This window comes from Mustela putorius, unplaced genomic scaffold (genome assembly GCF_011764305.1).
Source record: "Mustela putorius furo isolate JIRA1106 unplaced genomic scaffold, ASM1176430v1.1 tig00003845_pilon_pilon_pilon, whole genome shotgun sequence".
Taxonomy (NCBI): domain Eukaryota; kingdom Metazoa; phylum Chordata; class Mammalia; order Carnivora; family Mustelidae; genus Mustela; species Mustela putorius.
Genome location: NW_025421998.1, coordinates 17,402,329 through 17,426,682, shown reverse-complemented (window position 1 = coordinate 17,426,682; position 24,354 = coordinate 17,402,329). Strand labels below are relative to the sequence as shown.

The window sequence follows — 24,354 nt, the reverse complement described above, 5'->3', positions numbered from 1 at the left end:
GAACAGTTTCTTGTGTCAGATCTCAAGGATGTCATTACAACTGTGTCATAACGGAATGGGCAGGCAGTGGCAATTTGGACAAATGTAGAAATCATTATAAACTGCCAAAGATGAAACTCAGAACCCAGGGATAAAATTGACTCCAGTCTTTTCCACTCTCTCTGTTTATACGCTTAGCTGATCTCTTAGTGAGCGTCCTCTACTCACTCCCTCTCTCACCAGCCTAAATTCTTCCTGTATTTAAATTACTTCTTCCAGTTTCCCCAGTTCCCTGACAATCAAAGCTACTGTTTTCCTTGATATCCTGAGAAAAGCCAAATGATTATCCACGTAAAATAACTGAGTTTTGAACTCGAGGTTGAACGTCTCATGAGCTTAGCTGCTACACAGAGGGACAGGGAGTGGTCATGGTTTCAGATCAGCGTCACCATTCGGCGTCTGTAGAGGTCGTGAAACCCTCGCCATACGACGGCTAGTTACAGCCGCCACCCCACGGTTCCAGATCTCTCTTGTAAGGAGAACTTCTAGGAGCTCCTCTGCGCACCTTTCAAATGCACAGCACAGCGGTACTGACTGCAGCCGCTGTTCCGCACCTGACGGCCCCATGGCTGGCTGACTGCACAGCTCAAGTTTGTACCTTTTGACTCCCTTCACCTATTTCGTGCACACCCCACCCCTGGCCTCTGGCAGTTACCAGTCTGTTCTCATGAGCTACATTTTTAAGGATTTACATTTAAAAAAAAATATCTCAAACCAAATGCACTTCTTAATTTTTTTAAGACTTTTTAAAAAAAATTTATTTGATAGAGATCACAAGTAGGCAGAGAGACAGGCAGAGAGAGAGAGGAAGGGAAGCAGGCTTCCTGCCAAGCAGAGAGCCCAATGCGGGGCTCAATCCCCTGACCTGAGCTGAAGGCAGAGGCCTTAACCCACTGAGCCACCCAGGTGCCCCCCAAATGCACTTCTGATTTGGGAATTGATACCTAACGTTTCTTACTGATTTAACTGGTAAATGTGTCAACCGTTATGTGGTACCTTTAACCCATTGTAAAAACTGGGTTCTATTTTGATAAAGGAAGATGCAGTACGTTTAATTGCATCAACTTACTGGGAAAACTACATACACATCTGTCCGTGTCCATATTCACTGCACAGTGACTTCTTGCTAAGCAGTAGAGCTGCGCTGCTGTTCTTCCAAGGCCCGGACGCCCCACTTGAGCTTTCACGTCAGGCACTGAGGTCACTTGTATACACTTCGCACAGCATACGTGACCTTTTGTGTCATGGCATCCATGGTTTCTGCATGTTCTGGATGAGATTTAAACACTGGTTTTAGGAGCAGTTTAACAAATATAAATAGAAAATAGCTTTAGATTTCTATCTTGATGTGTTTTATTCAGTTGGACTTCTTTCCTTTGGAGTTTATCCAATTTTTTCTAGTACGGAGCTCACCTAGGATTTAGTTGGCGTTGTGTTAGGTGGGGAATGGTCCGGAGCGCATGGTTAATGCCTCCACATTTTCACTAGGGTTACAGGAATAAATGAAACTGATCACAACTATTTGATGGGTTATGTATGAGCACAAAAAGAAAGCAAAAATAGCTCTTAATACTTGATGCTGCTGATAGCAAACACTGCCTTGCTCTTTTAAGCATCTTTGAGAAAACTGATGTACATCAGGGTAGAGCCAGTGGTAATTTAAACCATTTCACTGAAATACTTCACTTTTTTCTTTAAGCTCTGTAGGACACTGAATTTGTAGCCACTTTAGATGTTCTCTGACAACTGGAACTGGCACTATTCCAGGAGGCTTTAACTGCCAAGATTATGATGAATGGGCCCATGGAACTGGGATTTTACTGGAAATGATGACTATAGTCTTGACCTTTTTCCTTCTCTCTGTTGGACAAGATTCTTGTCTTTTTTTCTTTTAACTTTTGACTATTTCTTTCTGAGGTAGCAGCACTGGACATGCGTCTTACAAGAAATTCTGGCCTTCAGCATCGTATGCATGTTTATTTTACAGAGCCATAAGCGTGATCCTCGGCGACAGGTGGAAGAAAATGAAGAATGAAGAGAGAAGGATGTATACGTTGGAAGCAAAGGCTTTGGCTGAAGAACAAAAACGCCTAAATCCTGACTGTTGGAAAAGGAAAAGAACCAATTCAGTAAGTCTCAACAACTTGTTGCTCAAAAAGATCTTGACTTTCCCCCATAACTGTACTGGTGTGTGGAGCAGTGTTTATAACCTTGAAAAAGTGGTATCGAGTCTCTTCTCAGCCTTTTTATACTTCACGACCTAATAACGTTTTACACCACCCCGTGAGGCAGGTTGCCTTTTTTTTTTTTAAATTATGAAGTGCCCTTTACTCTTTAGCATGGAAAGTAGAAGTGTCTAGCATGCTTAAGAAGAATGTTTATCCAGAAACGTTGAGGTGGAAAAATAATTTTGGAATGGTAGGATTTTTAGTTGGGTTGAAAGTTGGGTATAACCAACTCAGTAGTACGGTACAAAATCTTTCTAATTTGGGGGTGACATGTCCAAGGAGCTTTTTTTTTCTAGGACACATTAACTTTCCTGGGGCCTTCTGACATTTGCACAGAACTTCTAGATTAAAAACCTCAGGAAGGAGAAGAAATAGGCCTAGGAAGACTCTACTAAATGAATTCACACCATAATAACACAGCCTTGGATGGAGCGGATTCTTACAATGCTTCCATTACTAGGCTAGCAACTTTGAGTTGTGTTTTTAGATTAATTCTGAAGAAAACTTCACATGATAGAACAGAGTGAGCTCAATTTGAAGTACCATTTAAAAATGAAGGGAAGACGTCCTTCGCAGCAGGAGGACTAGTCAAGGAGGTCTTACGTCCGTTTTGTGGAGTTACGAGTGACTTTTTCAAGTAACATGCAGTTCATAATCGCTTACGTGTATCAGGAATTTCTTGGTAAAGCAGCAGACGGTGGTCCGACTCCAGTAGAAGAGGGCGGCTCCACTGGTTTTTTGAAGTTATTACCTTAGACTTGGGTGTGGTAGGACTTGGCCTGAATCGCCTTCCTTTGCTCCTCTTCGCTCTTCCTAACCCATCTCTTCTCACTGTTTTCATACATTTTTCTGGATGCCTGAGCTGTTGGGTGTTACCACACTTTAAAAAAGAATTGTCCCATTTGAAAAAGTGATCTTTTTTAAAATAGTAAGTTTATAAACATTCTATTCTCCATCTTAGCTTTCGTTTGTAGAATTACTGTGTATTGATTGGTAAACATTCGCTGTGTTCATTTTCTCTCCACAGGGCTCGCAGCAGCATTAAGCCAGGATGTGCTTACGTTCTTAAGTCTGTAGTTGCAGAAACACTGTTGACGGAGGGACTTAAGAAGATCAAGGTGTCACCATTTGTCCTGAATTCGTGTCACCATAAGATACTGATAGCATTGAGTCTTGAAATGATTTAATAATATGAGTGAGGATTTGCTTTCTCCATTAGAGCATTAAGTAAGCTAAAACTATCAACATTGTAAACCAAATTGCCTTATTTTTCTTCCAAACTTCATATATGTCTATCAGGTAATATAGGCTTGAAAATTGATATCCTGTGGTGCTAAAGTACAGTAGAAAGAGAGGAGAGTGTATACATGTTTTATTTTAAATTGTACAAAGGGGGAATTTAAAAATATGTAACTGCTGTTTATACATTGGCTCCTTACTGCTTATTAATCTGTAATGTACACATAGTGGAAGGAACAGAGCCGGGAGCTGGCCTTTCCTCGAGCAACCACCGCATGGCCCAGCCTCTGTGCCAAACCCGGGAGCTCCTCGTCCGGCCAGGGCCGCGAGGCTCCCAGAACGCAGCCGGTGCGCGGTGTCGGCGTCCCAGCACGCACACCGCCTGCCACAGGGCTTCCCGGGCACGCTGGGCGGCAGCACCCCCCAGGACTTCGGGCGGAGGCCTCGCGCAGGGGCCCGGTCAAGCTAGTTAATAGCATTGGGATATAGTCACTGTCATGGTGCTGTTAACAGTTGACACCATTGTATTGTTTAACTTTGTGTTCTGTATCTCCTCAGCCACATATCTTAAATATCTTGTTTGTCATCCTATGTGTATGGTGGGGGCAGACTTTGCACTTACTGCAGTGCGACACGTGCACTTTACTTTCCCTCCAGCTGTCTGAGGTGAGAGCGCACACGCTTTTGCTCTGAGCTACAATCATGGCTTTTCATGTTACTTACCAAGTGGTGTTTCTGATTAGGAATCACAGCTGTAAAATTGATTTCAGTTCATTATACTTCTTCATGATGTTGCCCCTAAATTTTGCACACTATATTCTTGTATATTATTTCAAATAAAATGGGAAAAAAAAAAGCCTGTTTATCTCAGACTTCTGATTGAACTTGACTGAACTTTATGTCTGAGTCAGAACAACAGGTGCAGGGCATGGAAAATATATTAAGAAGTTGCTGATGGGGTTTTTAAACATTAAATTAAAAACAAAATGTTAGTGACAGGTCATGGTCAATGGAAAAACAAGGATCTAGATTATCTATGTGTAAGGTCTTTGTAGACCAAAAATTGTTTTTAACTTGACATCTCTGCTACAAAGTTGAAGAGCCAGCCCCCAAAGCCTGCTTTTAATAAAATGACACACACAGTATAAAGATAGGCGTGGTCTGTCTTTATTAAAGATACTGTAAGAGAGACTTAACGTATGACCCTATGTCTTAGCTTTGGGAGATACCAGCGGTTCCCAGACTTCACTGCATATTGGAAACACCTGGGGATGTTTTTAAAAACTAATGCCTGGTTCCCACCCCCAGAGGTGTCACCAGGGGTGCACAGGGGGCATCAGGATTTCGAAAGCTTTCCAGCAGCGACTCTGATGTGCAGTCGGATTTGGAAGTCACTGGGCTACACACCTGGTGAGGGCAAAGGTTAATTGGGAGCAGCGGGGTATTTGTAACTTGATCAGATCCCTCTAAAAGCAAAAGTAAAATTTTGACATTTTATGCTAAAAGGAGATGGGCTGAAGAGGTAATATAACAGAAGATAACAGGGAATACAGAGAGGCGGACTACAGAAAGCAGTGGACGGCAGCTGGTTCTAGAGCCCACGTTTCTCAGGCGAACTGCAGCTTGGAGCTGGGGCTGTGCGAGGGAGATTGGGAAGTAGTGCCGGGTCACTGGAGAGCAGACATGGCTTTCTGAAGCAGCTGCACCATTATGGGATAAACTGGTGCAAATTCTTTGCCTTCTCTACTTCTTACTGATTGAACGTAAGCTTCCAGAGTTCCCCTGAAAACAAAAATGAAAACAATGTCCAATAAAACCACTTAGCGGGTTACCAATGTATAAAAGCAGCCCATTTCTGGAATCGCTGTGTCCAGTTCCACAAGCTAAGTGACAAAGTGACAGCCTTCAAATGTCTGGTGGTAGCATTCCCATGGCTACCGCCTTAGTCCAGGAACACCGTTCCTCTGTGTTGTACTCCGTGGTCTCCTCACACACAGGCTCTGCGGCCGCGGGTTCTCCGTTTCCCTTCCCTTCTTCCCGGGTGCAGGCAGCCTGTGCTGTTCCACAGAGCTCACCAGGGGGAGCCCGCCGCCGCCGGTCAGCGCGCTCAGGGGCGCGGCGGGACGCGGCTGCCGCACACGCGGTCACGGTCAGCCGGGGCGGAGCCTCAAACCCCCTGACCTGGAGGAAAGGAAGAACCCCCAGGGAGACGGTACTGCCGCTGGGCTCGGAGTTTCAGCGACTTCTGGGATGAGGTTGTGTGACTTTAGTCAGGGGGGTGCGCTACCAGCGGTTAAAACCATGACGGGGGTCTGCGTTGGGTCGGGGACCCGCGAACCCGCGAACCAGCCCGGCCCGGCGGAGCGCGGCGGCCGCTCACCGCCCGCGGCTTCCCGGCCACAGCCGCAGGCGGACCCGCCGGCCGGGCCCGCGGGGCCTACACCACCTGCCGTCTGCACCTTTATGGAGAAAGTTCTCTAATCTCGGAACCGCATGATCTGTTTAAGTGTTGTGTCATGTTTAACTGGAGCTAAGAATGGTTGAAAGATTTTATTAGTCTATTTACGCCCCAAGTGGAACAGTAAAATTTGTCATAGTCCTACCGTTCCAAGTTTCACGCTGAGATGAGATGAGCGCGTTTCTACAAAGAGGTGTTACTAATACCTCCACTCGCTCACGGACGCGGTGTCAAGTCTAACACGGAACTCGTAACCGGTTTTTCTCCTCCTAAACGCTGCGCATACTGACCCCCGGTCAGATGTGCCGATTATGGCTCGCTCTGCGGCCCCCCCCCCCCCCCCCCCCCCCCCCCCCCCCCCCCCCGCTTCATGGCCCTGCTGTGACCCGTAACGGAGTTCCCGGTCTCATGTCCACTCCGACCTCCCTCCTGACTTGCTCCGTCTGTGTTGTGGGCAGCATTACCCGGCTTCTCTCACGTGCCCTGTCAGAAACAAACTCCTGTCAGAAACAGGGCACTCCAAACCCCAAGAACAATCGGCACCGGGGAGAAGCCTCCTGGAAGCCCGGGGCTCTGGGAGACAATGATGCGCAGGTGGGCGCATCAACCGGAACCGTGGGCCACCCGTGGGGGACCCTGCTAATGGGAGGGACCGTGGGGTGGGTGGGAACTCTCTACCTTTTCAAATATGCTGTGAGCCTAAAACTACTCTAAAAAAGAAAGTCTAGGGGCGCCTGGGTGGCTCAGTAGGTTAAGTGTTTACTTTCTGCTCATGTTCTGATCCCAGCGTCCTGGGATGGAGCCCCGCATCGGGCTCCCTGCTCAGAGGGGAGCCTGCTTCTCCCCCCTCCCCTGCTCATGCTCTATCTCTCACTATCTCTCTCCCAAATAATTAAATAAAACCTTAAAAAAATAAAAAATAAATCTATCCAGGCGCCTGGGGTGGGGGCTCAGTTAGTTAAGCGTTCCACTGGTCATTACCACTCAGGTCATGATCTCCTGGCTGTGGGATAGAGCCCTGCTTGCATCAGGCTCCGTGCTCAGTGGAGAGTCTGCTTCTCTCCCCCTCTCTCTGCCTCCTCCCCAGCTCATTCTGTCTCAAATAAGCAGCCTTTTAAAAAAACATAAATTTTAACAATTTCAGAAAAAAGTCTATCAAAAAAAGAAAAGAAACTTGGGGAAAAACCCTTCAGGGTAGTGTTCTGCCCCCCATCTCCTATTTCAGCAGAGGCCCCCACCCCGCGAGCCTCTATCTGAAGTCCTCTTTTCATCTTCCTCACAGATTTTTTTTTTTAAAGATTTTATTTATTTATTTGACAGATAGAGATCACAGGTAGGCAGAGAGAGAGAGAGGAGGAGGCAGGCTCCCTGCTGAGCAGAGAGCCCGATGCAGGGCTCTATCCCAGGACCCTGAGACCATGACCTGAGCTGAAGGCAGGGGCTTTAACCCACTTAGTCACCCAGGCGCCCCTTCCTCACAGATTTCTACCCCCAGTCCCTCCTCTCCCCTCGGCTTCCATCTCAGTCCTGTCGTGTGCTGCCCCGATACCTGGCGCCGCCTCAGAACACGCTGTGCCATGAGGCCAGCGTCTACACTCGCCACCCACGGAGCACCAGCTTCATCGTGACCTCCCTGCTGGCCTGTGCTGCTGCGGGCTTCTAGGTGGTTCGCTGTGGCCTAAAAACACCTTTGAATCGTGCTTCCATTGTTTGTGTTACTTATACAGGAGCAGAGCAGCCTCCCCCCACTCGTGACCCCGAGCCCGACCCCGAGGCCCACCGGGGAGAGTTCCCATGAGCGGCCAGCATCTCGCTGAAACAAAGCCGTCTCTGCCTACCAGGGTGGGGCTGCGAGAGGGCCCTTTGTCTCCCACCACACAGCCTCTCCCCACTTTCCCGAGACCCATCCATCCTTCAGAGGCCTTTCTCAGCTCTCCTCCTTTGTTTTGGGAGGCTCTTCCGGGCCGTCTTCCCTGCAGGGCACTCTGCTAGGGGACAGCTCTAAGGCCTTCGTTTTGACAGAGCCTCTTCTAACTCCAGGCAGCACGACAGAAACCCCCTTGGAGCCCTGAGAACTGGTGAAAAAGGTCTAAGACTGCGGCATCAAGAGCTGGGGCTTCGTGGGACCCTGCACTGTGGGATTCCTGCCGGCCGGCTCCAGGCTCTGTTCGAGGCAGGACTTGCGGTCAGCGGTGTGGACGGTCAGCGGTGTGGACGTCAGGCTCTGCCCTATTACTGAGTTGTGCGATCCTGGCTCCTTTGTGAGCCTCTTTGCTCAAACACCCACATGATACACTTATGAGAATTAAGACTGTACTGGGAAGCACCTGGCGCTCTTCTAGGAACATCTCTGGACCCATAAGGCGCTCAAACACAGTTCTCCCACCAGGCTTCCAGCGGGCATCAGCACACCGTGCCTAAGCATCCACTACACCACAAGGACCTGGTTGGTGCCTGGTCAGTTTCCCTCCCAGGAACGTAACTTCATGTGGAGCGGTGGGGCTGTTTCGTTCCTTTATGCAGCCCCAGGATGTAATGCCTGACTGATGCATGATCGGTAAATTTTTAAAAATGAATCAGAAATACAGGAAGATAAACTGTAATGAAAAGCAATGACAGGAGTGCAGAACAAAGTGAATAAAGGGGAAACGGCACTGTAGGGTTCACAAAAGCAGCAGCTACATGAAAAATGAAATTTCATGCTCTTAGAAAATAATGTTTTGGAGACGCCTTAGTTCATGTCAGAGCTGAACCTTCGTGAAGGGTTTATTTATAAAAATCTTGCTGCTTTTAGTAATATTTTTCAAGTTGCTATGGCATCCTGGGCAATCGCCCCACTCCCAAAATGTAGCCCCTGCAGACTCGTACACAGGACAGAAATCCCCAAGGGCTCGGGCTGTCTTTGACACAGCGGTGTCTACACAGCAGTCTAAGATATCAGTACACTGAAATTCACGGAAACTGCGGTTGATCTGAAGTGAATGAGTTAGATCCACTGTAATAAAGGAACGAAAATCAACTTCACTTCATTTGCATTCAAAAGGACAAGACATTACGTAAACTACACGATATGCAGAAGAAAGTTGAGAAACAAGCTCGGTTAGTTTTTTGGTATTCATGAAAAACACCATCAGAACTAGAGGGAGAAAAACAGATTAAAGCTACCCTCCCACATAAAATCAGAACAGGATTTTCAAGCAATTATTAAATAACTTCATTTGCTTGAGCAAAACATCAGCTTTCTTGGAAGTCAGGCCAAGCATTATGTAAGAGTTAGTCTCAAGTCTCGTTTGTCATCAAAATGAGCAGATTGTTAGTTATCCTTATTGAAAAAAAAAAAGCACAGGAATTGCACAGCTAGTAGAGGAAAGACTGGTGGTAACACGGCAACACGGCTCAGTGTGCTATAAACCAGCCAAGTAGAGGTTTTTATGGGACACAAAATCCATTTCTGTCGGGCATTAAGTATGAAATCTGTCAAAGACTTAAAGATCTACCACCTGCCTTCAGAGCCAAGAAAGCCCCTGACTCCCCCAGGCCCTGTCCTCACTCTCGGTTCCGTCCAGGCACCCAGGCCACAGGTATCTAGTGTGACAGGGACACCAGGAGGGGAGACCAAACGTTCCTCTCATCAGCCGGGATCCTGCTGCTCCGCAGAAGGGCCGAGGAGCTGGGATGGTTCTGGGCCTGCAGGCCCTGGGCCATAGAGGGAGGACAGAGGGTCCCCAGCCGCATCTGGTGGGGACAGTTGTCCCACCATTGAACAGATAAACAGCACCGAAGGGCCAACAAAGCTCTTCAGCATTTCTGACACGGTGAAGGAGCGGAGGAGGAGAGTGCCGTGGTAAGAGCTGCGGCCCCACGGGAGATGGGGAGAAGCCTCCCCTCGCCCCACCTCTGCAGAGCCAAGGCATCAGTCCTCCTCTTTGCTGGACACTCACTCAGCACCCACAGGGCCCCAGGCCCTCCCTGAGGCTGCCGCCCCTGCCTGGTGGGCGCGGAGGACCCCCAGCGGGCTCCCACTCACACCACCTGCCCCACGAGTCAGCGAGTCCTCCGATTTTAACAGGATCGTGACTAGTACCCATTCACGCTCTTGAGAAACATCTGGTGTCGAAAGGAAACAGAAAGGCAGGCAGAGGAGGCTTCACTGTTCGCCACGCACTCAGCGGCAGCCGAGTCTCCTGACCTGGCCTCTTTATGACAACTGAGCATACTGTGCCGGGGGGACCGAGGAGCACGCGGCAGGGTCTCCCCAAAGGTCAGAACAAAAATACTGACATTTAAAGAGCAACAGTCACCCTGGGCTTATCTACAGGGGAAAGAAGTTCATCTAGTGCTGCTTCGGCTTGCACGGACCAAATTAGTTTTGCAGTAATAGATAAGAAAGAACATTCTCTAGGACAAAGCTCCTCTCCTTGCCAGCAGCCTGGGCTGTGGTAGGAGCACAGTGGTTTGGAATCCCCCCCAGAGGACTCAGTGTGCTGCCCGGGCCTGGAGGTCCTGACAGCCGGCGTGTGTGACAGATAGGCCTTATTTTAAAAGCCTGACAGTGCCTCTGAGCATGATTTTCAGTTGCTAAATATAGGCTTAGCAACAGCACTGGTGATGAAATCACTCAGGAGACATTTTCAAGAGAAGCAAAAGCAAACAGATTTGTGATGTGCCCACAGCAGGACAACTGTTGTAGATGAACTCCTTCCAGCTCGCTAAGACACACAGGAGCCCTGTTCAATTAACCTCCTCCTGACTCCTCCTCAGCCCAGAGTGCTGCAGCTTAGCCCGTCTTTGAGACTCCGCAAAAGCATCCACCCAGACACCACAAATCTCCGAGTTAGCCCCAGGCCAAGTCTCTCCTCTATCCCTAAAGCCCCTCCCAGGGCAGCTCAAATTGGCCCCTTGCACTGACAGGAGGCGCCTCTGACCTCCTGTCCCAGTTCTGGGCCCGGATGCTCACAGCTGGGATAATGGGCTCCTTGCCCACCCTGGCTCTGGACACCGAACCCGAGGGCTTGGGCTCCCTCCCAAAAGCCACCACACTTGTGTTTCTCCACCGTCCCTCCTGGCCTCCTCCTTGGTGGAGTCTCAACCTTGGCCGTGCTGCAGACCTGCCCGGGAAGCTTTAGGAAATCCCAGGGCCGAGCGCCTGCCCTGGACATTCTGAGGTGGCTGAGGGGCTGGCCTGGACACCAGGCTCTCTCCAAGCTCTGTGAGGGATTCTCCTGTGCGTGTGCGCTGGGGCACCATCCTGCCCCATCAGCCCCTCTCCTCTCCACTCCCCTGCCCTGCTTTGGGGAACCCAGGTTATGCGGCTTTCGGAGGTCTTTCAGAAGTACGACTGACTGAGATTTGGAGAACAAGGGTGATGGGAGTTGCATGATGTCACAAAGGTTTCTCGAGGTTGGCCACTATGTGACAGTGACATCCCAACATGAAGCAGAAAATGGGGACCTACAGCAAGGATTCTCTTTGTCGCCGGCCCCCGTTCTCAAACCCAGGGTGCACAGATCCTGGGCTGAGTGGGGCATGGGGCAGCCCACAGCCATGTGAAGATGTGAGAATGAACGACCCTGTGGGGTGCTCTGGGCACATGGTGCCACCGAGGGGGCCCGGCCACAAGGAGGCGCCACCGTGTGTCCACCCACGCGCTGCTCCTCCCTCCTCCCGGGCGCATACCCCCCTCTAGCCTGCGGGCTGCTAGACACACAGGTGTCCTAGGGGCGCACGCCTTACCTGATGAGGAGGAGCCGGTCCTTTTCAGACGGGTGGTCATCCAGCCACTGGGAGAAGCGTGCATGGGACCATTCTGCCCTCTGCAGGGTTGAACACAAATCAGAGAAGACAAAGTGCATCAACATTCTTCAATGGATAGTACGTGGCACAAGCAATCTCAAGGATTCCCAAGGTGAAATCACCCAAACACCTGCCTGAAGGAAGGTGGCAAGCCTGTGGTGCACCTTCTTGGCTCCCAAGGAACTTTCTGGATTAGCCACTGGCAGGAGGGCTAGCAAAAGTGGGGCCTCCATCAGAAAAGCTTTACAAACATGAGTTACTTGAGCCATTACACTTAGAAGGTGAATTCGGGCTTCCTCGGGTAATTTGCACAGTGCTGAGAGAGTCCCGCTGGGGGTGGGGACTCTCCTTCTTGAATCACTCACTTCCAAGCCAGGGATTCATGACCAAGTAAGGCAAGAGAAGGCCAGGAACGCAGTCCGTGAGTGGGGTTCTGGATTTACGGACTGAAGAGGGACCTGTAAGAGCATTCTGGCTTTACTTTATTACCTGAAAAGGGGACTTCAGCTCAGCGGGTGCTCTGGTAAACAAAAACTGAATAATGATGCTGAACGGAATAATGTCCCCCAGTGCGGGGCTGCTGGCCACATGCTCGCTTGTCTGGAAGAGCAGCGGTCTAAAAGAAGAACACGCAGTGGTTATTTCACATTGTTCAACCCTGAAAGAGGTGCTCTGCTAGACTAGCGCGTTAGCAGATGGCAGTGGCATAACGGAAGAGCGCTCACCTCGACTGGCGATTCCATAGCCATTTCTTAGTCACCCCCCATTCGGCCTGAAGACAGACAGACACAGACACACAAACACAGCCTGCTGTGGCAGGCTGACCTGCCCTTAACCTCCTTCCTTGGCTTACTGGCCTTCAGGTCTGACTCGATCTCCAGGGGGCTCAGCAAACCCCCCTCTTCGAGCTCATCTGATGACCAGGCCGGAATCAAAGCAACAAAGGAAGCTGCAGGTAGTTATAACCTCCAGCTTCTCAGCACAGTCACAACTTCCAGCTTCCACTTCCCACAAAATCTTCGGGCCATAACCTAATGGGTAAATGTAAACACTGTCTACACCACTTTCAAATGGCAATTATGTCCTGTAGGAACACAATTATTACCTTGCTGAACACCCCATCGAGACCTGTGCCAGCTCCCTTCCAATACATTACACATCTGGAAGGTCAGCCCCCTCTATTTCACAGGGATGTGTGGGCAAATCCACCAGGCACCCGTCACCTACCACCTTTGCCAAAAGGCTGGCAGGAGTAACTGGAAACTTCCATTGACCTCTCCTTGGCTTTGGGCTCTGATAGACAGGAGGTAACTTCAGGCCCAGCCGTGGTGGCTGAATCTGAAGAGGAAAGATGGCAGCGCGGTGCCTCCACCAGGAGCAGAAACGGTTCAGCAGCATGTGAAACAGCTCTGTGTCCTGTGCTCTTCCCTCGCTCGTGCTAATCACTCCCATGCACACAGGAGGCCGGCACAACCCAGAGACCGGCTGCTTCCTCACACAGACAGCAAGGTTTCATGTCAACAGTCAGGAGTGCGCTCAACAGGCAGGTGGTTCTCACTGGATCCAGACTAATCTTCGATTTTTTTTTTTTAAAGATTTATATTTATTTATTTGAGAGACAGGGAGAGCGAGAGAGATCACAGAGGAAGAGGGAGAAGCAGACTCGCTGCTGAGCAGGGAACCCGATATGGGGCTTGATCCCAGGACCCTGGGATCGTGACATGAGCCTGAAGGCTGACACTTGACCATCTGAGCCACCTGGGCGACCTCTTGGAATGTCTTTATATTAACTATTCCGTAAATGAAATCTATCTCTGGTAAGGATTTTTCTAATTTCAAGTATTTTCTCAAATAACATAATCCTTTAATTTCTTTAGTTACTGTGGACACTTTTCAGGACATTTGTGTCGTCCATCACCAACAACCCATAAAGCTGCACACTGGGCCCTCCAGCGTTGGTGGCGGGGGGTTGAGGGCCATCCTCATGTATACCCCTGAGGCTGCGGCACCCCTGCCCTGCCGATCCCCAAGGCCCCAGTCATCCGGCAGCCGGGCAGTAGGCAGTGAGTCGGCACCTAGGAAGGTACGAAGCGGTTGCTGAGGGCGGTTCGGCATGCTCAGCGGGCACCCCGGAAGTCGCCATGCGTGGGCGGCGGTGTCCATCTGGCGAGGGCACCAAGATTAACCACCACAGCAGCTGCCATGTGTAGCATGCACCATTTGCGATTCCTGCAGATGACCCTACGAGGTCGGTAGTGTCCTGCCCCCATCCTGCATGTAGGTAAACTGAGGGGCAGAGAGAACACAGAAACCTAGAAAAGGGAAGAGTAAGGATTCGAACCCAGACAGCCTGGCTCTTAATTTTGCCATGTAGCCTCTTTGAGGATTATCAGCTGTAACCACGACTAGACCTGTTTTCAGAGCAGAGGGACTTCTCAGTGGGGAACAGAGAATCCCGGAAGAAGTACAATTTCTTTTTTCTTTTTTTTAAGATTTTATTTATTTATTTGACAGAGAGAAATCACAAGTAGGCAGAGAGGCAGGCAGAGAGAGGAAGGGAAGCAGGTCCCCTGCTGAGCAGAGAGCCCGATGTGGGACTTGATCCCAGGACCCCGAGATCATGACCTGAGCCAAAGGCAGCGGCTTAACCCACTGAACCACCCAGGCGCCCAAGAAGTACAATTTCAATTGTGAACAACTCCTGGAGAAAAGCCCGAGAAAAGGGAATGCTTACAGGATACCCCTGGAAGGACAGGCAGTCATTATTTCTTTGGGGGACCCCAAATTCTCTCAAAGTGGCCCTCCAGTCGCCTATGTACCTCAACCATATCACACAGTTTCCACCTGGCCTGACCTTCCGATCCTGCCAGGCAGTGAGTGGGACTGTCTTAAAGGCCTCTGGACACAGACTCGGGGTTGGCGTGGGGATGGAGCCCAGCTGGTCCCACTTCCCCAGCGGCAGTGCTTAGACAGCTCTAGCCCCGGCCCCCGGGTGCCCAGCAGCTGCCATTCCCAGAGAGCTCCCCGGAATGGCAATTCCAGCTGGTGTCCGAACAGTCTGCTTCCCGCATCGGGGACAAGGAGGCTCTGGCTCGAACTGTAACAGGGCAAAGAGGCAGTGGGGAGGGGTCCCTGCCTGGGGTCACAGGCTCATCCTGCAGGCCCGGCCTGGCTGACAGCTGCCATGAGGGATGTGGGGACACACAGCTCGGGTCTTCCTGAGCCTTCTTTGCCTCTCTGGCCCAATGAGGCTTTCCCCTCGCCCCAGGAAAGCTCACTCTGCCTATGCCAGCTGATTTGGCAGGCTTCCTCTTGAATCCTAGTCCACGACAGGAGGAGACCCTGGGGGCCCAGTCCTATGTGACAGTCCTTGACTTGGGGAGGAGCAGTCACATGGACTCCCTTCTACCTCTCCTATAGGATGACAACTAGACTTTGGTCCCACATCTCTCAGTGCTCTGCACACAGAGTCCTGGATGCAGGTGCTTTAGCATTCAGTCACGGGGAACACGGGACGTGCTCTGAAAACACATGCATTTTTTTCCTTCTGAAAATGAGGATTACACAGCTCATTCAGCCTTTCTTTTACCTTTAGCCCCAGGGAGTTTCAAGTTAAAACAAGAAACATATTGGGGCACCTGGGTGGCGTAGTCGTTAAGTGCCTGCCTTCGGCTCAGGTCATAATCCCGGGGTCCTGGGATCGAGCCCATCAGGCTCCTGCTCAGCAGGAAGCCTGCTTCTCCCTCTCCTACTCCCCACTGCTTGTGTTCTCTCTCACACTGTGTCTCTATCAAATAAAAATCTTAAAAAAAAAAACAAAGAAATGTCTCTATAGCAATTATATTGCTTTAATAGTCTGAATACTATGCTTTTACTTTCCTCTAATAGATTCTTGATGCAAACTGCAAATGATACAAGGGCGAACAGGGAATGAGGACAGGACAAGAGGGAGGGAGGGAGAGAGGGAGGCTAGCAGCTGACCCCGCTGGCTGATGGGCCCCAATAACCAGGCCTGGTGAAAACTGGTTTGTTTTTAAGTGGGATCTTTTCATCACCTGTCCCTTTGTAGCTCTGAGTCAGAGCAGTTATTTTTCTGCCAAGAGCAAATCTTCCCCTCCAGCCAGTAACAGAACTGCCAAAAGAGCCATGGAGAGCAAAACTGGACTGGATTCCACACCATGCATCACTGGCATAGTTACTTGTAAGCATCACATGCAGACATTTCAGTTCTGGTGCTCATTTTAAGAGCCTGAAAGAACCCAGCATGAGCACTTCCCTTCCCCCTGACTCCAGGTGGAATTTGAAATACTGGCAAGTTAAAAAATAAATCTCCATCTGAGGTGATATAAGGAACAAAAGGAAATTAATTAAGATGTTATAAAATGCAGTTACCCCAAACGCCGCAATACCCTTCTCAGAGAAGAGTGCTGGAGATAGAGCAGCGCTTCCGAGGTGAACCCTGGCACACGGCCGGCAGTAGGCAGTCAGAACTCATCATGGAGTAGGTCCTGAGATAATGTCATCTCTGCAGGAGGGACCTCCACGCTGCAGGCCGATTATGAAGTAAAGTGAGACTGTGTGTCCTTATGTCCACATCCGCCGTCAGGGGTGGCCCAAGCCACTCGGCATACCCCATTCCAAACCTTTGGGTGAGGGGCCTGGGAGGGTGGCACGAGCACGGGGAATGTGCACGGGTCCCTGCAACCGGCAGAGAAATGGAGGGAGGGAAGGGAAACACGCGTCCGCCTGGCACAGGACCCATGAGGGCCTCCTTTCTGGAGAGGGGAAGGGAAAGCTGTCGGCTTGCAGGACGGGAACCCAAAGTGTGGCAGTAGGGGCCATGTGGGTCCCCGGGGAACAGAGCAGGAGGCTGATGGCTGTAGGTAAGTCAGGGCTCTAAGTAAAGAGGGAAAGAAAACTCGCGGGTTCCTTTCTTAGGGTCTAGACATCATCAACTGCAGCAGAGCAGGTGGGAAAGGAGGGAAGGTTTCAGGCAGACGTCCTCTAGGAATCACAGTGTACATGTGGCTCAACATTCTTCAGGTATGTTCTGGAAACCTGTGTATACCAGACAGCGGCGAGAGACAGAACTGCAGACATAGCAAGTAGTCACCACTACGGTGGGGTCCCAGATTCTCTTCACACTGACATTCTCCTGGATGGCTCAGATAAGCTCTAGGTGCTATTCTAGAACCAGGGTGAAAACAAACGGGAACTTCTGGAATAAGCTCTGGTTGCGGTGGTGACAAGCACAAGCCTTGGGATCAGGCAGCCCTGGGTCTGGAAGGTAGTTCTGGAACTCCCACATGACGTTCAGACACGCAGCCCTGTCAAGTGACCCCTTTCAGGACCAGTGCCTTCCGGGACACTCTTGCCTCGGAAGTGTGGTGGAGAAGACAAAACCATAAAGTGTCAGGGAACCCTTAGCACAGACTGAGCACCCTGTGAATGATCCCAGAGGGACTGCTGGAATGAAGGCGGGGCTCAGCTAACTACCCAGCCCTCCCTGTTTGCCAGGGCTCCTAGCTCTGCCCAAGTATCAGCAAACAAGGAACGAAACCAGGCCCAAGATGGGGCTGCCTTCTGGCTGCAATGCTGAAGTCTGCAACTGGGAACAGAGAACCCAGAAACCTTGGGGAAAGAGCTGTTTCTGGGGATGGACTCACAAGTTACAAAGAAAGGCGGGCATACAGTTGGGGGTCCTGATGCTCGAGCTGGAAGCGGCAGAGACGGCTGCCCTTCCTTCCACAAACATGCTGGTGGAGCGGTGGCATGGCAGGTGACGCCCACTGGGGTCGTAGAAAACCCTCCCACGCCCACAGTTAAAACCAGTAGACACGAATTCTAAACACCAGGGTTACTGCAGCTTCCCTTCTATCACCCCTCAGGCCAAAGGGCCCCCAGAGCAGCCCCTGTCCCCCGATGGCTTTCATCAAAGCTCACATAACTCCCAGCAGAGCATGCTGTGGGCATAGTTCAGGGTCAAAGCTGTGCCCTCTGGAGCAAAGGTGTTGGGGCCTGCACGAAGGCAGGTCTGTGTCCCTGCACTGGTAAGAGCATGAGGTCCCTCTTCTGTCCCTTGTCTCACAAGCATCTGCACTGAGAATGTCAAGTCAGAGCTTCCAGGCCCCTGGCCAGGCAGAGCTAGGGTAACCACCCTTGCAAACCCCACTTAGGGGACAAGGCCATGCTCCAGAGGGATGGACAAGGATGGGGCCTTGCAGCTCTGAACCTGTGTCTCATGTAGAAATATTGATCACCCAAGGGCAAATCCCTAATGTCAGTGGCATTCTGAGGCCACACACTGTCCTGGGGAAGAAAACAATTCCGGCTGCCTAAGAAACTCTAATGGATACAGTAGAATGTAAATGTATGCAAGAAGCTTGCTGGCCGAATTCAACAGTCCACTAATATTACTGTCAAGAAGCAGGCACCCTGCAGCAGATGGCTGTGTGATGGGGGGAAGGAGCGCCCGCGAAGGCCTGTGGTGTGGCTGGGTGTCTGGTGGGGTGGGGGCGGGGGGGTGCCGCACCTGCGGTCTGGACTGGAGGGTCTCTGGCTGTCCCTGTCCCTCCCAAAGAGGTCCCTGCACCAGCCTGCTGCCCTCCCCTCTGCAGCCACTGCCTCTTAGCCAGACGTAGGCCAGCCAGCTGAGTTTTGGTGGTTTGCCTGCCTATTTTTCTCACCCCCCCATTACATAATGTTTTAGAATATTTTGTATTATTTATTAACTTCCTTGTTATTTTTAAATAGCAATAACACTACAAGAGGACTTTAAAATATATTTACTGGCTTTTCTAACTGAAAATATAAAACAACCAAGGCAAAAACCATGGAAAATATAGAAAACTTCTAAAGGGAATATCGCTAGTGACAATCCTGCTATCCTCAAATTTTGATGTTTATCCTTCTTGACTTTTCCTCTCCAAACATACACTTATTGACTTAAAAATAGGAAGGATCAGGGCTCCTGGGTGGCTCCGTTGGTTAAGCGACTGCCTTCGGCTCAGGTCATGATCCTGGAGTCCTTCATGGCATCCGGCTCCCTGCTCAGCAGGAAGTCTGCCTCTCCCTTGGACCCTTCCTCCCTCTCGTGCTCTCTCTTTCAAATAAGCATATAAAATCTTTAAAAAAATTTTTAAAAATAAAAGAAATAGTAGGGGTCATATCGTATCTACTGTTGAGTAGCCGGCTTTTCATTTCATGATGCATTACGAATTTATTTTCCCAATTTTTAGACACCGACCAACAATATAACTCGTGAATGGCTACCTACAGCATGAGTGTTTTGAATTACACATTGATCGCTCGTTAATTTCTGAATCCAGACGCAGGTACTAGAAGGTGTCACCACTGGAACTTCAACCGCTCCGTCAGAGAGGGTTCTCCTGAGAGGCCCGCGAGGGCTGACGACAGACTCCCTTCTGACAACAGAACTGGCTGACTACAGAACTGGTTTCACGCAAAACTGTCAGAACCCATCTCCCACGCCGTGATAAGACTTTAAAAGCATAGGGATGAAAGCACATCGAAGGGTAAGCACCATTTTAATTCATACATGTGCAATAAACAATGAAACATGGCAGCTGGGGCTATCAAAAATAATAGCCTAATCTTAATATGGCAAATCCCAAATCACAGCTTTCCCACACCTTTTCCCAACCCTGGTTGGTTAATGACCTCCACTGAGCCGGCTGATTCTGTTAACTCAGCATCGATTTGTCACCCAATGGGGATTGCTGGGTTATCATATTACTCAGTAAGTGACTTTACAGGAGTCTTATTGGGGTTATTTTCATGGTACAGGCAGGGAACTGGTGGATCAGTGACCTCAGGATCTCCTAATCACTCAGCCTGTCTGTGTTTGGTACTGCCAAACCCTAACGCTTCAATAAAATACATAAATACTTTTTAAAAGGTCTGAGCTGATCCAAAGATATTATCTGGAAACACGTGTGGTCCAACTTTAAGGCTTTTTAAAAACCCAACTCTGTATAGATGGGCATTTAAGAAAATTGATTCAGTGTCTTGTTTTGGCCTTAAAAAGAACTCTTTGCCAATTACAAATACACAAGACAAAGCATGGGGCTCCCCTTTCAATCAACAACCTTGGATTCTTGTGTTTTAAGTGACATTTAAGTGACTGATTTTTGTACTATCGAAAGCTTGGATGACATAAGACAGTGAAGCAGTCATTTAAAGGACATGCTTCTTATTGATTGCTCTAGTTTCTAGTTCTGAGTCCGTTTTTAGAAAACTGCATGCCTGGAATCTCTTACCTTATCTTTATAAAGAAACAGTCAAAGACCATTATGGTATTGGATATTATGGATAGTTACATCAAGGTTTCCCATCTGGTATGCTGTGGTCACAAAATGGGTTTAAGTATCATGTTTGGTTCCCTCCGCCCTCAGGGTTGGTCATCTTTTTGTATGTATAACATTCTCTGTGCGCCACAATGTGGCAAAATTTGGAAAGTTCTGGTTTATTGAATAAACAGCCCAAACAGTTGTTAATTTATTCAGTGTTCCTTACAATCTAAACCGGTAGGAGGCCTATCTAAGCATTCAGTGCTGAAAAGGATTTTCCCATACACTGGTATATTCTTTTTTTTTTTTTTTTTTAAAGATTCTATTTATTTATTTGACAGAGATCACAAGTAGGCAGAGAAGCAGGCAGAGAGAGAGAGAGAGAGGGAAGCAGGCTTCCCGCGGAGCAGAGAGCCCGACGCGGGGCTCAACCCCAGGACCCGGAGACCATGACCTGAGCCGAAGGCAGCAGCCCAAACCACTGAGCCACCCAGGCGCCCCGACACTGGTATATTCTTAGTGAATTTGAATTAACATACTGTTTTTCTCTTTGAACTGGTCTCTAGGAAGTTCAACCCTCAATTTTGTGCTCTATTGCATTAGCCATCTTGATCCTAAATTATCTGTACCATTTCTAGTCATTCCCTACATTTCACTGCTAAACTCAATTCTCTTAAGATTCTATTAACAGTTTTGCTATGGAATGTAACTCTGACATTTTTATTTTCATTACAAAAATTTTTTTTTTAAGATTTATTTATTTGAGAGAGAGGGAGAATAAGTGAGAGAGAGAGCACATAAGCAGGGGCAGAGTGAGAGGGAGAAGCAGACTCCCTGCTCAGCAAGAAACCTGAAGCCATGAAAGACTCAGTCCCAAGACCCTGGGATCGTGACATAAGCTGAAGGCAGACGCTTAACCAACTAAGCCACCCAGGTGCCCAACCTCTGACATTTTTAGAGGTAGGTTAGAATGAAAATGATAAATGAACAAATGAAAATTTCAGAAAAAAGATGTCTACATAATTACGAACTGCCTGTTATTACTACTCAATGTATTTTGGTAAGAATGGAGAGTAAAAAAAAAAAAATCCCCTTTAGAGCATAATAAAATTTATCAGCTCAGTCTTGTAAATTTTAACTCAAAAATCATGCACACACGCGCGCGCACACACACATACACATCTCTGCACATAATTCTGTATGGGTTTCTGGTTTGAATAATAACTTTTAGGATAAATCACGTGCAATAGCTATTGTGGTAGGTCACAAAACAGCTGAATATTGGCAATTTCATAGAGCGCAACATGAACAGTGGGGAAGGATTTGATGGCTAACAGGATATGGATATATCAACAGCAATAGCAGAACTACGTCTCACCTGAATGACCTCAGCATTCGATAGGACTTTCCTAAATCAGACACTCTTCTGCAGAACGGACCCACAGCCAACTCCATCTGAAACAAGAGAAGATACTCCACAGCATTAATGTGAGAATCCTGCGTCCAACTGGGCTCACATCTGGCTCACAGAAAGTTGCAGACTGCCGTACACCTAATTTCATCTGGACTGTGTGGCACGTTTTAAAAGTCAACTAAATTTAACAAAAGGCATGAACTTAGATGACTTTTGCTTTTATTTACTAAAGGAGCATAACATGAGACCATTCCTTCAAGAATACAGAAAAATATTTTTTGGTTATGCGAAACGAGGAAATTCGGATATTTTCTCCACTGAAAAACTGGAGAAGGGAAGGTTTTTAAGACTGTGCGCCTGTATTTGAAGTAGGCATCACAAGCCTCTTTATATTAAGTAGAAACCATGACAACTCTTAGCAAGCTGGTCCAAGTGATTAGAAGCATGGACTCTGGAGGCAGCACACCTGTCACAACGCCAAGGCTACAGCGACCAGTTGTGTGGCCCTGGACTTCACTTCCCTAAGTTCCAGGCTCCGTGTCTGTCAAAGGGAGACAACGCTAGCTCATGTGGAATTACAAAAACCAAACAGGTGATTTCACAAACCAGTCTGTGCATGGCACCTAGCAACTGCTTGTTCCATGTTGAAAATTATTAACAGTATTTTTCAAACCTTCCCCCTTTTACATTATTAGCAATTAATTTGCTTCTTGACTCAAGAACTGTTGGCTTCACCGCTCTTTATTTTCCTTCTTTGGCTGGAAATTTTACTTGTCATTAAATGGAGTTTTAGGCTCTCTGTTCTTTAGGTTAAGTAAATAAAAAGAAAAATCCGAGGCAATAAAGTCTAGATTCCTCCTAAATTTGAAAGAGCTCCCTAAAGGTTGACTAATTTATCTTCTCATCACTATGTGTAATGTGGTGCCTGGCAACTAATAGGGAGTCAGAAATGTTCATCACATGAGTGATTGTTTAGGTCTCCTCAGATTTGCAGGGGCAGGAGAGCTGAGCAGTATTCTAGAGGGATAACCAACAGGACAGAAGCCCCACTCTCCATTACTTTTTTTCAGACATTTTCTAAGCTGTTTTCTACCAGGGTCCTGTCGATAGCAAGAACAGAGAAATGGTTTGTCATCGGAGTTCCAGGTCTGTGAAAACTTTGCACTTGCTAGATAAAGAACAGAGAGCCTAAAACTTTTTTTTTCAATTCACCATCTTCAAAGATTAAACCAAAAATCCTTTGCCTTAGCATTTGAGCAGCACAGAATGTTACAAAGTTACGATATGAGAGAATATGACCTTGAACAGCTGTATAATCTATGATGGTACAGATTTCTATGCCAGACTACAATTTCAAAATGTTAGATGTTTAAAATAAATAAGGACCCCCAGCGTCCTGAAAAGCATATTCTTCTGCCAGACTTCCATGAAACAATAAAGGCCATGTTTCCAAAGGGCAGGAGTGTTCCTTTTAGAGGAGGTGACTCTGCAATTAGCTGTGGACACATGAGTGGCAGGTACAAGTGCCTCTCTCCTGCTGCCAGTTTGCGGGGAGCGAGTGGTCAGCTGCAGGTGCAGTGAACTAATTACCAAGTGGTTCCTGCCCCACCGCAGACATTTGGTTAACCACGGGGCATCTCCTGATACTCCCACGGCTCTCCCGCCCTGACACTGTTCAGGAGAAAAGGCAACTGCAATGAAAATATTTATTATTTTCTTTTCTAAATGTATATATTCAGGCAAATATGAAATACATATATACGTATATTTAAAGGGCGCCAGAAGACCTATAAATAGAAACTGCTAGGAGGACCACTGAATCAGTATTTCATGTCAGCTCCACGAGCCATCCTTTCCCACGGGGAAGAAATGAAATTGAGGGGCGGAGGGAAGTGGGTGCTTCAGAGGGCTGGGGTGGGGGAAGGAAGGGACAAATCCCCCCCCCCCCCAGGCTGTCAGTAGACCCCAGTGGCCTTGAGCAAGCCGGAGTGTTTTAGAATTGCTGTGTGATGAGTGCAGACACAGAGAGCATGTGGTCACAGTAGGAAATTAATTACCTGTAGGAAACCACCTCATGCCCATGACCTGATTCCTAAGGAGACTGTATGTCAGGTACTTCCCTTGCCATGAACCCTCCAGATGGCACCTGGCAACTACTTTCTCCCCCTCACCTGTGCAACAGTGCCAGGAGGGACAAGATAGGATTCCTAAAGAAACCTTTAAACTCTTATCATTGTCTGTCTTTGCAACCGGACCGAATGACAAACTATTCAGCAATCCTAAACCTACGCCACGGGTCTCTTCCTGAGCTTTCTCTTTCTGCTATTTATGCCAGAATGAGTAGGCACTTTTATCACAAGAACACTTAAAACCCAGAGAGGATTTGTGTGTTCTTGATTCCAATGGCCTCAATGGCTGTGTTTCATTTTGAATACAAACTGATAGAACTTTCAATAAGAAGGCAGTCAAAAGGCTTTCTAGTCCCCAGGTGCTGCCTGTTGTGAAAATGAACAACGTTGGGATCATACCTACATGTTTTGACTCACCCGGGGAAAATACACCCAACCAAGCACGGTCCTGAAAGCTGAGGGGTAGCATCACGGGACAGCAGGGGTGGCAAGAGACCACATCAAATTAAACAAAACCCCCAATTCACTGCAATTTTCTTAAAAATGGGGGGGGGGCGGCGTAGGTGGATCCTATTTACCAAAGCCACTGGTCACAAACAGGACAGCGCTTCCACCTGTCTCTCCTGCGTCCACAAGCCGCTGGGTGGGGAACCATCCGCAAGGTGAGGGGCTGGGCAGGGTGCTCTGAAAACTGGGACACACTGTCCGGGAGGGAACAAAGGAATCAGCACCCGACAGGCAGTAC

The 24,354-nt window shown here is 48.6% G+C and overlaps 2 protein-coding genes across 5 annotated transcripts in view; one reads left to right on the top strand and one right to left on the bottom strand.

The window, feature by feature from the left end:
* HBP1 (HMG-box transcription factor 1) overlaps positions 1-4,655 on the top strand; it is a 29,366-nt gene extending 24,711 nt beyond the window's left edge. For all 3 annotated transcript variants that reach the window (XM_045089661.1, XM_004739541.3, XM_013060144.2), the window contains 2 exons: positions 2,027-2,168; positions 3,295-4,655. In XM_045089661.1, the coding sequence (XP_044945596.1) occupies positions 2,027-2,168; positions 3,295-3,312 (160 nt within the window). In that variant the 3' untranslated portion in view covers positions 3,313-4,655. The remainder of the gene's footprint in view (positions 1-2,026; positions 2,169-3,294) is intronic.
* COG5 (component of oligomeric golgi complex 5) overlaps positions 4,652-24,354 on the bottom strand; it is a 295,721-nt gene continuing 276,018 nt past the window's right edge. For both annotated transcript variants that reach the window (XM_045089660.1, XM_004739536.3), the window contains 4 exons: positions 21,445-21,521; positions 12,247-12,373; positions 11,698-11,777; positions 4,652-5,288 (listed from right to left, as the gene is read on the bottom strand). In XM_045089660.1, the coding sequence (XP_044945595.1) occupies positions 5,174-5,288; positions 11,698-11,777; positions 12,247-12,373; positions 21,445-21,521 (399 nt within the window). In that variant the 3' untranslated portion in view covers positions 4,652-5,173. The remainder of the gene's footprint in view (positions 5,289-11,697; positions 11,778-12,246; positions 12,374-21,444; positions 21,522-24,354) is intronic.